General features: G+C 38.4%; 1 protein-coding gene across 1 annotated transcript in view; it reads left to right on the top strand.

The window, feature by feature from the left end:
• Nucleotides 1-17,908, top strand: part of LOC142398639 (neuropilin-1a-like) — a 118,852-nt gene that overhangs the window by 62,247 nt on the left and 38,697 nt on the right. Inside the window, exon 6 of the mRNA XM_075482717.1 lies at nucleotides 1,853-2,019. Coding sequence (XP_075338832.1) covers nucleotides 1,853-2,019 — 167 coding nt within the window. The remainder of the gene's footprint in view (nucleotides 1-1,852; nucleotides 2,020-17,908) is intronic.

The following is a 17,908-nucleotide window of genomic DNA, read 5'->3' as shown; positions in this document are numbered from 1 at the left end:
ATCAATTTAGATAGAAATGCAAATAATATTATACTATTACCAAATATAATTAAATATTATTATAATAATATTATAAATCAATTGATTGATTTAATATATATATTTAGTCATTTATTATTATATTATTACTATGATTATATTAAATATTAATTGATTGATTGTTTTTATTATTTTTTTATTTTTTTTGTCTATTATTTTAGTAGTAGTTGTAGTAGTAGTATTTTTATTATAATTGGTATTATTATATTTGTTGTTGCTAATATACAATCATTGTAAATATCTATAATTTTTTTGAGCTACTTGACTGATTTGAATTTCCACCATTGGGTGATGAATAAAGTATTTTTCTATTCTATTCTAAATAGTGTTTTAAAAGGACCACACACCACAGATCTTTCTGACAAACTTTCAGGTATTCCCATGACTGCAGTACGTACCTGATGATGAATAAAATCACACCAATGCACAGTTGCCAAAGAATGCCAAAGAATTTTGACATCTCTAAAGAAATTATTGTTTACCTAAATAATTAGGCGACACATTGTTATTGACAATTTACTATTTTTTTTAAATTAAGTAACTATATTGCACCCTCCCAGATATCTCACGATGAAAATAACTCCTCTGTCTGCTGGAGGAACTGTGGAAATCAAAATGCAAACCATTGCCATATTTCCTGGGACTGCCCGGTCATGAAGGACTGTTGGAAAGAGATACACAAAGCCCGACAGGACATCTTCAAATGCGAAATAGCCCTCGAATATTAAGACAATGTTTTTCGGACACATACCTGAGGGATGGCTGAAAAGAGATAAGCACCTCATAAATATCCTGCTGGTGGCTTGTAAAAAGAATATTACCAGGAAATGGCTATCACAGGAGAGCCCAACTGTCACCATATGGATGGACATGTATAAAATGGAGAGAATAACAGCATTTGTTAATCTTAAACTGGAGAAATTCGCCTCATATTGGGAAAACTGGGTCAATTATGTCACGCCCCATAGGCCTGATTTTATTTTTACAAATAAGTAACTATGCCATATGTGTTTTTTGTTGTTTTTTGGTTTTATTTTCATCGTTTAGACATAAAACAAAAATACTACTTTGACATTTAGGACAGACAACAGATACAAGATGTATGCACATGTACTGGATGTTTGTTTCTGAATGTCAATGAAAATAAATCACAAAAGTAAAAGAGATTAAAGCACGATCTCAATCTCACGAATCCAAAAAAAATTAAATAAATTAAGTAACTAAATGAAACGTAGTTCATAGGCTGTTTAATTTAATCACGCAGGATTTAATTACCCTGCTCGGACAAAACAATTCACAATCCAGCTGCAGGTTTGCTGTTTGTTTGCGTCCGTATTACTTAGTATTTAAGTGAGTGGATATATGGTGACTGCTGAAATGTATCAAGTTTTACCAAACAGCCCCCTCAGAGGCTGTTTGAAACGACCCGTTGTTGACTTCTCTGCAGGGAGCAGGGACAGGCTACCGCGGTGTCTGGCCATCACTCTCGTAAAAAAAAAGCCGCCTTGTTTTTCTTGTGTGACACAAAATTAGCTGTTTTCCAGCCCAGATTTATGGCTGTAACTCGAGGAGCCTCTCTCTTTAGTCAAATGATCAATTCAGCCCAAGAGCAGAAGACTTAAGTCTCAGTTCATCCTGCTAATGATGTGTGTAATGCGCTTTTTTTAAAGTCGTATTAAAAGCGTAGTTAGTGACTCGATTATTTACGTCCACTGAATTGGGTTTAAATCTTGGAACATCATCTTGATGGCTTTTTGTTTAGTAAAACTTTGTGTTTTTACTTCTTTGCCTGAAGTCTTTCTGTCTTGGGTAGATTTCGCCTGTATGGAGCCACTGGGCATGGAGTCGGGGGAAATTTCCTCGGACCAGATCAGCGCCTCCTCCCAGTACAACTCCAACTGGTCCCCTGAGCGCTCCCGTCTCAACTATGAGGAGAACGGCTGGACGCCCTCTGACGACACCATGAGGGAGTGGATACAGGTCGGTGATGTTTTAAACTTTCATTGAGCTGGCCCCGGTTTGAATCCCGCATCGGACAGCCCTTTGCTGCATGTTATTCCCCCTCTCTCTGCCCCCTGCTTCCTGTCTCTGCCACTGTCCTATACAATAAAGGCATAAAAAGCCCCAAAAAATATTTAAAGTGATGGTTCGGAGTAGATTCACCCTGGGGTCATTTGAACCGTGACATCCAGCCAAGTAGCCCACCCGAAGTTTTTCCGATCTTGGCTGAACATCAGCTGAGTTACAGAGTTATCCGGAATAGCTTCGTACAAGGGTTAATGGATCCTGGCAGTATCTCCAAAATTACCACACTAAAATCACATGCCATGACACCAAACTTCTACAGTAGTACAAATATGGTCTGTACTCACAAAACGATGCATTTGGAAGTTTGTACATAGTCCAGGAGTTTATTATTATCAACACAAGCCCGATAGCTTCTCTGCAGCTAAAGCTGCGTCGACGTCACTTCCTTGATCTGGGAGCTTCAAAGTAAGATGAGGGTTGATCTACTACTGTAGACAACAAAGTATATGCTATATTCTACATGATTTTTTATGTTGTAGAGTTGTGAATTTATTTTATCAATGGAGAAATTGAGCAGCCTTGCTTTGTTGTCTACAGTAGTAGATCAACCCTCATCTTACTTTGAAGCTCCAAGCTCCCAGAAGTGACGTCGACGCAGCTTTAGCAGCAGAGAAGCTATCAGGCTTGTGTTAATAATAATAAACTCCTGGACTATTTTCAAACTTCCAAATGCATCGTTTTGTGAGTACAGACCATATTTGTACTACTGTAGAAGTTTGGTGTCATGACATGTGATTTTAGTGTGGTAATTTTGGAGATACTGCCAGGATCCATTAACCCTTGTACGAAGCTATTCGGGATAACTCAGTAACTCAGCTGATGTTCAGCCAAGATCGTAAAAACTTCGGGTGGGCTACTTGGCTGGATATCACGGTTCAAATGACCCCAGGGTGAATCTACTCCGAACCATCACTTTAAAAAAAAACTTTCATTGGTTTAGTTTGAGAATAAATACATTGTTTATAAATAAATACAAATGTTTAGCAAAATGATTGAGCTTATAGAAGCGACTGGGTGCCGTATATTTGACACTAAATATATTTCTGTACCGAGTCATACAGTCATCGTCTCATTTTTAGTGTCTGATCTAAAAATAAAAGCGTGCTGATTTCCCGGTGGAAAGACAGTGCTCCTCCGTCTGCACTTAACAGTACAACTCGGCTCTCGCTCACATCTGGTCTGAATATTGTTCTCTCATTTGTAGCACTTCTCTGCACATCATAAGGACACTCGATGGGGGAGGGGGGGTAACCCAACTTCAATTATTTATTGACGCCTGCCTTTCCAGCACAGGTCACATTTCGTATATATCTTCACTGTGAAATCTGACAGCAGCCTGCACTAAATGTAGCCATAAGACATTCTTTTGTTTTGTTTTGTATGTTTTCATGACAGCCGATAAGTCGGCTATATGTCCTGAAAATTGGGAAATCATTAAAAAATGCATTTGTGTAGCATCAAGGTAAAAAGTGAGAAGCACACAAACACTTCATTTGAAAGGTATTAAATTAAGAAAAACCTCCATGTACACAAAGGAATTAAAAGCTGTGTCTTAGAGCACCTCTGTGAGGGTTTGTTGAAGGATATGAATATTGAGATGGGCTACATTTGCCTGTAATTTTTCTTTTGTTGAGGTTTTTTTTTAACAAATGTACAGTATTTCAATCAAGTCAAATTTATTTATATAGCACATTTCATGTACAAAACAATTGAAAGTGCTTCACATAAAATAAAAGCATTGCAGCAGGGAGTGGAAGAAGCATTAAAAATACATTAAAGAATATAAAGAGAAACAAGTAAAATAATTTAAAAACAAGCAACAGTCCAGATAAATGAAAAGATATCGTGCAGATTTCATGCATAGACGCATGAGAAAAGAAATGTTTTTAACCTGGATTTAAACATTTCTATAAAGAATAAAGTTTGTGTAACTACAGTAAACTAAAATATAAGGGCTGTTTTTATTAAATTTCATATAATATTAATTACTACTAATTGATGCATGAAATTCCAAAATCACTCAGCAGTTAGCTTGTAGCTGCTCTACTTAAGCTACGCAGCTAACTAGCTTAGCAAAGCATTAGCTTAGTTAAAATGGTTTAGACAAACTGGTTAGCTGTTTTCTCCTTTAAATACAGTCTTATTTAGCTCTCTTTGGTGGCAAATTGAATAATTAAGATATTATTTCACCCAAGTACATAGTTAGGAGCTAAAGAAACATGAATAGCACTAGCTAACGGCTGTGTTGGGTTTGCTTTTTGAGGTTTACCTTTGCAGAGATTACCAGAGTGAAGTTATTGTGATTTGTTTTCTCTCTTTTTCTAATTGCAACACATTTCATTCATGCAATAGGAAATTTTTATGTATATTTACAGCACTCTTAAAGTCGTTTTGAACTTCAGATATAGCCACGTAATCGATTTTCTATGGTGCAATACTTTCAATAAGCAAGAGCGGATTTTGAAAAGCAAGAATGAAAGTATTCATGTACTTGCAATGGGGAAAATGTTATAGACCTTTGGACAAATATCAACTAGAATCTGCCGCTGTTTTCCTCCTGTAGGATATTCTTCAGCATCCCTGAAGAATGCAGCACGTTACATTTAGCTTAAGTCACAGGAACTCGAATCTGATGTTTTTTTTTAAAATTCATCTTGGGGCCTAATTAGTGGACCAGACGGAATCAAAGGTTGTCAAAACTTTGGGTATTTATGGGTCTTTGCTCTCTTACAATTGGGATTTGAAGCCCTGAACAAGCACATGTGTTTTCTCTTATTTGATTTGGAGCAAGAAAACTTAATTCACCAGACTGTCCAGCCAGATTTATAGACCTAGCATTGAGGTGCGGCTAGAGTTGCAGGACTGTCCCATTGTCCAGAACAGGAACTCATACAGGAAGACTCACAATGCCTTCAGTATGAGCTGAGCCTCCACTTCCCTCCTGTGGGGGTTACAGCAGGAAACAGACAGGAAAACAGCCCCAGCTCTGGATTAGCACTTGTGGCTTTCTATTGTCTGTCTTGGGACTTCTTTTAGCTACTGTCTCACAGCTGGGCCCTCTGGGATATTAGGAAATGAAGAATAGCAATTTAATTGAGGTTAATGAGTTTATGTGCTTTACGGAAAGAGGCTGAGTTTATCTGAAGGTTACAGAGCACACGTAAAACATGAAGACTTTATTATATTGCATGATTTTTTTTTGTTTGTTTTCACCATGTGGTACAAATTATTTTGAGGTAAAATTTATATACAGACAAATTGGAAAATGAGCTAGAAATAACACCAGAGGTTATTGTTTTTCCTTCATTATATGATGTGTTGTTCATTTATATGAACACTTAAAAAACCCCGTACACCGTTACATCTACTTGAATTATTTGATTTAAGCGATGGCTGATATGTTGCATTGCATATCTAAAATGAATTAAATCAGAAATCATGATTATAAGGTCATTAAAGACGACTGTGATTAGTACGCTAAGCTTTTTAAAAAATATTTTTCTTCTTTTTTTACCTCTACTTTATATATATATTATATTTTACTTCATGTTTATTGCTGTTTTGCACCAGGGATAAGAGGGAAACACTATTTCAATTCTGTGTAAGTCCTGCACATATGGCAGCATTGACAATAAAGTTGACTTTACTTTTTATAATCAAAGAAATCTGGATTACTGAATGGGCAAAGTGGGCATCTACTACACCTTTTAGCCCCAAATCTTCTGGCTCTGAGTGTACTCCGAGGAAGTAATGATGTGGTAACATGATTAATAGCATGTGATATTTCAACAAAGGAGCGCTGGTTTGTTTCTTTGCCTGTGGCAAATTATTACAATACTGCCATTTATAAGCCACTGTGCTCACTGAAAGGACGCATACAAACACATATTGCTGATGGACACGTATGGAAACAGGGCACCCATCTTACACCGGTGCGTACAGTCCTTTATTTAAACACGTTTGTACTACAAACTTCTCGCTGCAGTTAGCGTGGGTGCTACTTGTGTCCCAGTTCAGGTGAAATAAGTGGTCAACTATGAACTGGTTTAATGTTCAAAAAACCCGTTTGTGTGTCAAAATAGCCGTGGGCTCCTATTGTCTTTGTGTGTGCGTCATTCTTTAATGATATTGTGTCGAAAACACTACCTGGTCCTGGGTATAGGGTACCTTTTATTTAGACTACACACTTTTTGACTTGTCTATACCATAGATTCATAGATTCATACTAAAGTGTCAATGTAGGTGCTGGAATACACAAACAAATCTGCAATTAATCAAATAAGCACAGATCATCTGACACATACTCAACACGGGGCTTTGCCTTCTTGCTGTTGGAACATGTTTTAATATCCCACCTCACTAAAAAGTAGGAGTGAAGCGCAGTGATGTGTCCGTATCATTAACAAGTCCACACGTTTTTTGAGCAAACAATGTGCTATAACTGCGGCACAAATGCATTTTAAGGTTTTCCTAAATACTTGCGTGTTCCTTTTGCCATGAAAAACTAAACCTGGCTTAGGGTATCACTCCTTTTTCACTCATTAAGTGAGTGGGGGGCTGTGAATATGCTAATCTAGCTGTGTCCACTTGCTTTTTAATGAGAAGCTAGCTGAAGCTAGTTAGCTAGGCGCTGGTGGATTGCAGCTAGCAGCCACCCGCTCAGCCCAAAAGAGAAAATTATGTCAAGCTGTGTTCGAAACCGCATACTACATACTTCCATACTGCATATTCATTGATCAGACAGTATGCAGAGCGTTTACCCACAATGCATTTCGCTCCTGCCTGAGCCAAAATCAGCCGGCCTGAAGCTGATTTCCATTAAGCTCTAAACTCTGTAAACTTTAGCAACATTTGAAACATTTTCAGGTGAGAAAGTAGTCGTTTAGATCCCCAACGTGTTGAAAACCTGACAAAATACCGGCTGTTTACAATTTTGTTCCCACGAATTCGGTGCTACTAAAGCTGGCCACAGTGAGCAACGCACTTCCAGTTATTTTCACAAAGTAAAATACCCGTTGCCTTTTATCATAGGGAAAGCCATTACGATACGATTGGTGCTTTTGTTTTGAAAACAGGAAGTGAACCTACCCTCGTTGTAGCTAGCTTGAAACTGCCGTTTTGACAGGAAATGGTGATCGGCGACGTCACGTTACGTTGCATCTTGGGTAGTTTGAGTATGAGTAGTAACCTCATGATGCATACCCAACATTTCAGAGAATCTAGTATGCATCCGGGAACTTCTCACTTACTCAAACTCGCATACTAACTCAAAAAGTTAGTATGAGTAGTAGGAGTAGTATGCGGTTTCGAACACAGCCACTCTCTTGGCCCTGGCTGAGTCTGGGCAGCTTGCAGCTGACCCCTATTTGCTCTGTTGGTCCCAGTCATGACAGATGGTAGCTACCGATTGCTTGCTCAGCCTGGGGAGAAGCTGCTAGCCCCCGGCTAACTTCTCCTCATAGCTAGCCCCATAGCTACTCAACAGTTCCCCACAGCACCTAAAATGTTTTTTTAGAACATAATTTTTAAAAAGGAAAACATCTTATGAACATGTTAACAAGGCTAAAAACTTAGGCGTGGGGGCACATTTTGACCGCTTGGTATACCTTTAATTGCGGAAACTTTGCCATTAAGATGGTCGCCTGAAAAGAATCGATGGTGTGTTTAAAAACATACCAAATCTTTTTCTTTCGGGACGGATTGGCTGCCGATGCTGTCGGAGGTTTAAACGGCCGCTGTTCATCTCTCCAGTCACAAGATTCTCATCAGCAAGCTCTTGTGCCTCCAGCCTGAATCTAGAAGCTCAGATTAGTGTGCAAAGACGGCATTGTATGCATGTGAGTTTTTCTGTTGTTGGAGTAAAGCTTTTTTGGCAGTCCTTAAGAAACAGCAGACCATCCCTCTGCTCCAGTGATTTATGGCCTTCTGAACCAGTGCTGTTGCTCTGCCTCAGTGAGCCATTTGACTTACGAGCCGTGGTTTTTGTGAAGAGGATTTTTCCATTTTATTTGATTAAGTGTGGTGCGCGGCCAACTCTGCACAGCATCATTCTCCTCATGGCTTTCGATTCATCTTACTTGAGGAGGAAATTATGACTTAGTTAATTCTTGCATGTCTGTCCCCTCCACTCCAAACATCTCTATTATTCATTTACGGACGTTTATATATTTTATCAATACTATTTTAAGGTTACTATTCATAATGTTGTCAGTGTGATGTTACCCAGGGTAGTTGCGTTGGCAGCAGACGGTGAGCTCATTATTTAGCTTCTTGATAAATCAGTAACCATATTTGTCACTGCAGTGACTCATTTCATCAGCATGCTGGACATTTGCAGTTAAATTTTAACCTCCTCTCATATTGGTAAACCACATTTTAACTCGAGAAGGGACAGGCAGATAAATTAAATGCAGGAGTGAAATGAGGTTCAAGTCACCTTTTAAGGCGAGACACGGCAAGCTAAAACAGTGATTTTGGGCCAGTCTACTCCGTCAATATGTGTTCTTTCAACCTGCTATAAAGAAAACATTGAAAACATATATTAAAATGTTTATTTTATTACATTTTGTTTACTGGCGGCAGTACGTTTCGCCCGAATTTACCAAAAAGTTAGCATTCCAACGCGCCATGCCGAGCTTCGTCTGTTTACTGAAGTCTGACATGACCGGTAAATCGTTGTAAAGCTCTGAGTCTCCCGCACAATGATATGTCACCCAAATAATGGCACTTCCTTTCTATCAGAAACCAGTCGTGAATGTCTAAAGGCGGATTTATTGCTAATGACAAAATCTCATTGGCTATTGCTCGTTTCTGCTAACGTGGACGCTGACGCTCCCGTGTTTAGCTTTAGCGGAATCTCCGAAAATGCCCCATAACACCACAACTATCAAAGAAAAGAAAGCAACAATTGCGCTTTGCAAGATGCAATGAAAGAAAATTTATTAGATTAGCTGATGAACCACCGGGAAGCAGCACACCTGACCGTAAACTGTAGCTAGGAAACCGAGGGGAGTTAATGACATCATACATGTCGCACGTCTCAATGAATTGATATGCAATCTTTTATTGTATTGTATTGAGCTTGTATTCTTTATTAATAAGATTATTTTATTCAATATTAGTATTACTAAGGGCCTGAGCATTTATTCTGTTTTTGAGCAATTGTTGCCAATACAAATGTATTGAATTCCCCTATTTAAATCTTTAAATGCCGTTTTCTCAAAATCAGTTTTTTGTATTTTTCCAGTATCAATATCTCAGCCTATGGAGCACCTACTAACACCAAACTTTCCAGTTATACACTTAGCAGTATTCTCAAGATATTTACTGAAGGATTTGGTGATAAATCATTCCTGACCTGATTTATGTGACATTATAACCAAAAAATATGGCAAAAATCAATGTTTTTTTAGGCTATGGACAGTATATTTTGATTTCCTAGGAAATGAAAGCAGATATCCTGAAATCCCTCTGTAATTTTCTTTTCATTTTGTGTGTAAACAAAATGAAAAAAGAATTTTGCACCTGGCTTTATCATATGTTCAGATCTATCTTCCGGAAATATACGCAAATGTGCGCATATTTAATGAGATAATGCATAATTTGCATTATTAAACATACAAATTTCTAAAACTAAAATCTAAAACATTTTTTTTCATACTTGTATAAGTAATCAACTGCGGAAGTTTCATGGTAATATCTATTATTTTAAAATATTACCCTATTTACCTGTAGTGTCTCGCTTTAAAGTAAAACTAGAGAATTTGGCCTTTTTTTTGGCTCTTTGGCTCTTTGGCTCCCCCTACAGTTGTGGGATGTAACACCATTGTCATAAAAACAAACGTGAATTTGTTGACATGCTGAAGAGTTCACAAAGATGCAGTCTCACACCTAGAGAATAGTTTTAAGATTCACAACCTAATGTTGTGTTGTTTTAATTCAGAAATACATGCTAGCATCAAGAAAAGGAACAAACTCACAGGCTCAAATCAAGAAACCTGGTCTCATCTTAGGTGTAAATTAATTTACTGGCTTTAGAGGTGCTTAAAAAAATCAAAGAAGATGCTAAAACGCTGCATGCATCCTTCTTTTGGTTAAAATAGACGTTACGAGCCTCTTTATGAGTTGTGGTAAATCAATTTGTTAGTAATAGCAGTGATGTAAAAGCAGGAAATGCTTCCTTCCCCAGACTTCAGGTATTTATAGACACTGTCCCGTTTGTCTTCAGGATCTCATTGAAAACACCAGGAAGAGCTCACTTTCATACATCTGGAAAACCCATTTAAAGCTTCGAGTGAGTGAGGTGAATTGTCAAAGCCGGGGAAGAAGGAACTACAAAACAAAAAGATGCCGGAGGGCTGAGCCATCCAGAATAGACCTGCGCCTCAGTGAACTTATAAACCAGGAAAAATATCATAAATAAGGAGAAATATCCCCCCAGATCAGACCCGAAAACCCAGTCAGGAGACTTTACACTGTGTGTAATCATAAATCTGCTGTTTTAAACGGCGAGAGGCCACAGAGGGGATGAAATGCAAGCCGTGTCATTCATCAAAGAATATGAAGCCCAAAAACCCCAGTACATCTAATTAGTCTCTTGTTCAGTTTGGATGGAAACCTCAAGGCAACTAAAGGAAAGTAAGCGATAAATGAGAACAAAATATTTTAATTTTTTTTTTCTATCAGTGCCAAGAAGTAATTTGGAAATTCTGTAATGAGATTTTAGGAACCCAGTGGTTATAAAAACAAAGTCTCTCAGCAGATACATAATCGTGTCAAACTTCCCAAGAAACAAATTAACTCTGAGCAAGAATTTAAAAAAGGAGCTCACTTACGTTCTTAAATGTTTTAGCAATTTGACTTTAGACCAAGTAAACCAAAGGACCAGTTTGATTTGCATTTTGTATCGTTTCTGATTTTTAGCATCAACTTGGGACGTCTGACAGCTGTTGCTTCAAATTAACTTTTTTTCCCAGCATGAAAACTTAATCATCAGACCCACGAAATGAGCTTTTTAAGGCACAAGATTGTTTTTTCATGGTTTTCTGTTAAGTAGACAAAGACGTAACTTCCAAAATTATGACAGGAATTGTTTGAATTTCAAACGTCTTGCAGTGTTTTGTTATAACGATAAATCGTAAAGTAACAGTAAACACTGTCAGTTCACAAATAATGTCAAACAACTGTGATTTATAAGACAAAATAGATCAATTAAAGTGTTTGGCATCATGTTTCAACCACCTCGTTCTGAGCACAGATGCTTCAAATTTGAGTAAAGCAACAATAAATCCATCTTCTGAGTTTTTCAAATCACAGAGAAATTGTTTTATTAACCACCCAGACAAGCACAAGTGATTTAAACGATCACTGAGTAAATATAATTAGAGTTATATTGGGAGCATGTCTCCTGGAATCCACCGATTAACAGATCTTAGATCAGTTCAGACGAACAGCACCACAGGGCGAACAGAGCCGAGTTGATTTTAGCTGACTTAGCTGTGGACTAACTTAACTGTTAAAGTCTGCATCTTACTTACGTTCTCGTGGCGTGTACATACGTCGGCGCAGTCTGAGCACGCCAGCAGGAAAGCGAGAGACTCCGTTATTCCCAGCTGTCTCCGGTAAAAGTTTGTAAAAGTGCCAGGTGAATAATGAGGCGGGTGTTGGGGGTGATCCGGAACCCTCTTTCACTGCAGCTCGGCACTAAATCGATTCTATGACCAAGACCGAACAGTTAGCTGGTAGCTAATCCAAGCTTAATGCATCAGGCGTCTGTTTATAAAGTTCATGTTTTAGTGGTGGGGGTCCCTTTATGTACCCAATAATCCTGCATCTTTGACAGCCTGTTTAAAAGTCCAACTCCACAATCTAGAAAACATTTTTTAAAAGGATCAGAACCATGTTGTAAGCAACTTATACTGCATTTTTTTAATTTAACCCATATTTATCCCGGTTAGTCCCATTCAGATCAAGGATCTCAGACAATGAGACCAACACGTTCAGTTTCAGAACATCCTGCAGATTCAGAGAAACAAATCTTTTGATGTGATGGTGAGCAATGAGAAATTTACCGACTGTAACATTTGCTGACGAATTTGAGAATCTACTCTTTTCTGCAGAAAGGAGTCGTGTGACTCTAAACCCATTGAACCCATGACTCTAAATCCAGACTGTAGTTATACATCAGACAGTAAAACATTGTGTTTTTTTCAGATCATTTAATCATATCAGGTGTTTTTTTTCTTTTTTATTAGATAAACCCCTCGAAGCTTTAAAAAACGTTAAATTCAGAAATTTGAAACAGACTGGGTTAAGAAACTTTTTGCATAGCTACGCAAGCTATTTAGCTTCATAATAAGATCAGCGCGGATTAGCTTGAAGCAGATGTTCCAGCTGTTGTCAGATGTTGAAGGAGGGGAACAACATTTAAGAGGCTGTCGTTCCCAACTTCACCCGCAACTTCTATATCGACTGGAAACAAAAGACAAAGGCAACACTTGAATATACAGACAAAATCTCATGTTAAATTAAAGAAAAAAACACAGTTAAGTTCAGTATTCAGGGTTATATGACCCTGCAAACAGAAATATGATCAGTCATCCTCTTTTCCACGTGTCCCAGAAAGTCTTGGCCTCTTATAACTAAACGGATTGAAGGCTTTTTCTTTGACTACATCTACTACACACCAGTGTTCTGTTTTGGCAGGAAATGGCCGCATTTAATCCCATTTAGCCTCACTTGGACTGAATTATGTTACCCTTCCTGCATTTTGTTTTCTTCATTAAAAAAAACCCTAACTGTGACTCTTTTCTACGATATAAATGGTAGGCACTGCCAAGTGTTGAGTAATTAGAAGATGGAGAGGCAATTATCTTCAGTCTCTTGGTAGAAGTGTGGAGAATTAAACTATTAGCCAAAGCATTACTGTAAAATATCAGCCTTTCCCATTTAAAGTGGGGAAACACCATCAATTCCTTTTAGGAGACTATCTCAATAGCGAAGCTTTCGCAGTGAAAAGGATTCAAACTGGGCCTCCACCCCTAAACTGAGAGCAAGAGTAGTAGAAGTGTTCAAAAACGGGAGGAAAAACTACAGCTTGTTTTATCAAAAAACATCCTGACCACAACAAAAATAGAGGCTGATTGTGGAGAGAAATACACCACCACACACTTCTAGTGTGTGAGAAGACACGATGAAGATTGAATTACCTTGTTTTTGTTGTTGTTTTTGCACATTATGCTTATTTAACCTTTAAATATTCCAGGTAAATTCAGAATATATATTAACCTCTACATAACTAACAGAAGAGAACGCTTCATTCGTCGCAGAGAAAGATGTAAAATGTAAAGACTTTTGAGTTTTTTTAGGTGGTGGAGTTTGAGGATGGGGCTCTTTTAACTAATAAAGTGCCACAAAGTTTGTACTTGAAGAAGTAGATGCTAGAGATATGATCCAAATACAAGACTTTCACCCAGGAGACTGGGGTTTCTTTTATTTATATATATATAAAAGGGGCTAATTATTTAAAGCCGATAAATATTTTATCGCACATTAACGCAGTTTTTTTATTTATTTACTTTTTGCGGGGGCTTTTGTGCCTTTAATGGATAGGAAAGTTAAAAGAGATGGGAAGCAGGGGGCAGAGAGAGGGGGAACGACACGCAGCACCCCTGTTTTATTATTTATTTTATTATAGCAAAAGTTGTAAAAGTCTGTTGCTGTCTGCTGTGGAACCGGGAAAGAAAGTAATCGGCGGATCCACCAAACATGGAGAAGGGTACGGAACTTTTACTCGGCCATTTTCATGTTAAAGTTCTTCCAGACGGCGGAGTCGACAGAACCAAAGTCATCTGTAAACACTGCCAAGTTGAATTGTCTTCTCAGCGTAGTAGTTCCAGTCTAAAATATCACTTAAAGGCAAAACACACAACTGATAGCAGCAAGTCATTCAAGGAAACAGACAGTGGCGCGAGGCTTCTACATAAAAACTACAGAAAGATGCTGATGTTAAAAGTGTGTTTGCACAACAAATGTTATGGCACTTTCATTCATATAGCAGCACATTTAAAATAAAGCTAAATGCTAAAAGCTATACACTACTTTTGGATTCATTTTTTGGATTTTGCGTACAAATGCGATTAATCGTGATTAATCAGGGAAATCATGTGATTAATTAGATTAAACATTTTAATCGTTGCCCAGCCCTAATATAAAAATCTCCTTGACACGGCCGAGGTGCCCTTGAGCAAGGCACCATACCCCCATGCTCTCCGGCCACTCTGATTGGCTGCCCACCGCTCCAGTGTATAGCATCTGTCTCCATGTGTGTGTTCAACAGGTGCCAACCTGGATGGGTTAAATGCGTACGAGAAATTTCGTGCATTTCGTGTATCGACATGACAATAAAGTCTTGATCTATCTAATATATTTAAATGTACTGGAACACTGTCACCACAGCCATCTACAGAGATGCAGGCATACATGACAATAAATCTGAGCTTAATATATATATAGATATAGATATATATATTTGTTCTATGTTCGGATGGGACGAAAAATTCCAGGCACACGGTCAACGTTGTTAAAACAGTTTTTAAACACTTTTAAGATGAAGTTCTTCTCAATTGCATTTTGAATTAGTAGAATTAGATGTGATCTAAGTTAAGCGAGTCATTTCTTCTTCTTCTTCTGTAATGAGCAAAACTTACTACAAATGACCTCTTTGTCACACATTTCACGTTGGGCACATACGAGGGTTGCATTTCGTGGGAATTTAGTGGAGAACCGAGCTGGGAGCGCGGGCGAGTGATCCCACGCAGCACGGTTTTCCCAGGGGTCTCCCTGTCAGTCACAGAGGCCACACAGACCTGCGGGGTGCTATTTCCTGCTTCTTTTCCTGAAAAAGCAGCAGTGGGAGAGGCCAACACCCGCCCTCTGGGTGCTTCCCATGTACAGCGGCGTCTCTCCGGTCACGTAATTACACGCCGTAGAGAAACGGCATCCCACATTCTGAAAGCGTTTGAGCAACTAATAATTTCCAAACTCAACAAACGAGTAATTCAGTTAAACAGGAATGAAACGGAAGTCGAATGGAGAGCCGCCTCGTTTATTTATTCATTTCACCCCCCCAAACTGATTTCATGCTTTAACACAGTTTGGAGAAAGTCGATGTGACGACTTTTTTATTACGGAGTTCCAGAACAACTTGGTCGAAGCGTTTTTTCCTTTAAGATAAGCAGCCGTGTTTGTGGACCGTGTTACGACTGTAAGGCTCTTTGATATGGCTGCTGCTCTCTTTGATAATAACTATCGCTTTATTAATCTTTTTCTATCGCTCTCCACTGAAGTACTTTGAAGAGCCGGGTTTCCCGTACGCTGCTCTGCTTCGGCGAGACTTTAAAAAAAAAAAAAACCCATCTGAACGAGTCTTTATCTGCTTTTTAGCCCTAAGATCACCGTCTCATGAAAAAAAAAGAATGTGTTTCCAAGAAATGTGATAATGTTACTGGAACTTCACTGAGATAAAGAAGTTCTTTGAAAAATAAGCTCTCTGGTTTTTTTTTTAAAAAGAAAATATGTGGTCACATTTGATTATTAAACAATAAAAAGGAAAAACAAATTGAGTTTGACTGTGTTAGCCTGCTGCTCGCTTGCAGTAAAAACCAAATTAAATCTCTTCAAATTGGATTCTTTTGTATTTTTAGGTTTTCCGGAGAGTCCCGAGACCTGTTTGTGACTTTGTTCTCTGAGATATATACCCTAACTCAGTCAAACCCAGAAACTCTCCTCAGGCAGAGCTTTTAAGATATTTAATCATAAGAAGAATAAAATCAAAATGTCAGGGGAGGCGAGCTTGTTAGTTTCCAGCCCTCCTTAAAATCTTGAAGCTTTCGTGTAATATTACCTGATTACTGTTTGAGTAAAGGTTAACGACAGCTGTTTTACATCCTATTTATGTTTCAAATTCTTCCTTTTATACATAGAAGTCGACAGTATCAGCATTTTTATTTAGTATTTAGCTTCAGAGATGTCAGCTCAGAGAGTCTTGATGGCAACGGGAAGATGTTGAGATGGATTTGACACACATGCTGTTTTTTTTATAGCTTGAAAGGCCCGCTGAGCTGCCCCAGTTGATCATCCTCCCGTGTTGGCACTTGTCATAGCAGATATTTTAACATGTCAAAGCAGGAACAGACGTATTAATGACTGATCATCGATGAGTGGGCTGCACAACACAGAAGAAGTTGTTTCTCTACTGTTGGGTTTCTCAAAAGTGCCCTGGTATAGTTTTGTGCTTTAAATTGTTGCCAAATCAAATTTATTTGTAGCACATTTCATGTACAGAACAGTTCAAAGTGCTTCACATAAAATAAAAGCATTGCAGCAGGGAGTGGAAGAAGCATTAAAAATACATAAAAGAACATAAAGAGAAACAAATTAATTTAAAAACAAGCAACAGTCCAGATAAGTTCAAAGATATTTCATGCATAGACACATGAGAACAGAAATGCTTTTAACCTGGATTTAAAAATGTCTCCATTTGGTGAAAGTTTAATCTCCACTGGCAGTTTGTTCCACTTGTTGGCAGCATAACAGCTAAATGCTGCTTCTCCATGTTTAGTCTGGACTCTGGACTGGACCAGCTGACCTGAGTCCTTGGATCTAAGAGCTCTGCTGGCTTTATATTCTCTGTTTGGGAGAGGAAACCTTTAATTCTGTTGATGTTTCTGAGATGGTAAAAAGCTGCCTTGGTGACAGCTTTGATGTGGCTGCTGAAAGTCAGATCTGAGTCTATCAACACTCCCAGGTTACCAACTCTGTCAGTGATTGTAAGGGCCCGAGTCTCAAGAGATTTACCAACGCTGACCCTCTTCTCTTTGCTCCCAAAGTTGAAATTGATTCATTTTAACTCAGTTTTAACACGTGTTTAGCCCAGGTTAGCGACGCCTGTAGCAGCAACGTGGCTTCCAATCGCTTTTTTTAATCTGTAAAGTAAGTTTCTGCTGTTATATTTAATATATTTGTGCACAGTCTGAAGCTAAATGTTAACATAAACTCACAGTTTAGCCAGCAGTCCTCCTCAGAAGATGGACCTCTTCCTGGTGGAGCCATAGATGAAAATAATCAGGTGTCCCAATCAAATAGGGATTTCAGTTAATTAAAGTATTTTGCCAAAGTTTAGCAGTTGGGGGCTAAGAGCTTGCAGCTTACAATGCAACTGACTTGAGTCTGATTTAAATGAATGTTTGATTTAAGGATTTTCAACTGAAATGGTGGTTTATTGTGGTGTTAATTTTAGTCGGTAATCAGTTTAGATGGAAAATAATAGCCAAATAATCGATTTCAGCCCAGAGCAGTGACTTTAGGTGTCCAAGCTGGCAGCCTGTAACAGTAACAGGGTCTATAACTGTTTCAGTTATATATTTAGCTCTTATTTTCTCACAGTTGGCCTCATAAAGTCTACTGTTGGTTTAGCGCAACCTCTCAACCTTTTAGGGTTACAAACATGCACACCGCAGGTCATACATTAGCCGTTGGGGATGCGTGTGGACGACCGTAGAATCGTCTCAGAGCTGATTCACACACACACGTTTACTATTTAGCATTGTTTCAACCAGTTAAATGTCACATCCACTCTGTTGTGCATCGCAGAAAACAGACTCGTCTGGTATTCCTCTTGGATGATCGGCCTGGGGCTCAAACCACAGTGAATCCATGACTCAGCATGTCTGGATCAAACGCATGACCTAAATTGCACGTCATGCTCCATCCCTTTTGTATG

Source organism: Odontesthes bonariensis, chromosome 14, assembly GCF_027942865.1.
Source record: "Odontesthes bonariensis isolate fOdoBon6 chromosome 14, fOdoBon6.hap1, whole genome shotgun sequence".
NCBI lineage: Eukaryota > Metazoa > Chordata > Actinopteri > Atheriniformes > Atherinopsidae > Odontesthes > Odontesthes bonariensis.
The sequence above is the reverse complement of the archived record's forward strand: the minus strand, read 5'-3'. Positions and strand labels throughout refer to the sequence as shown.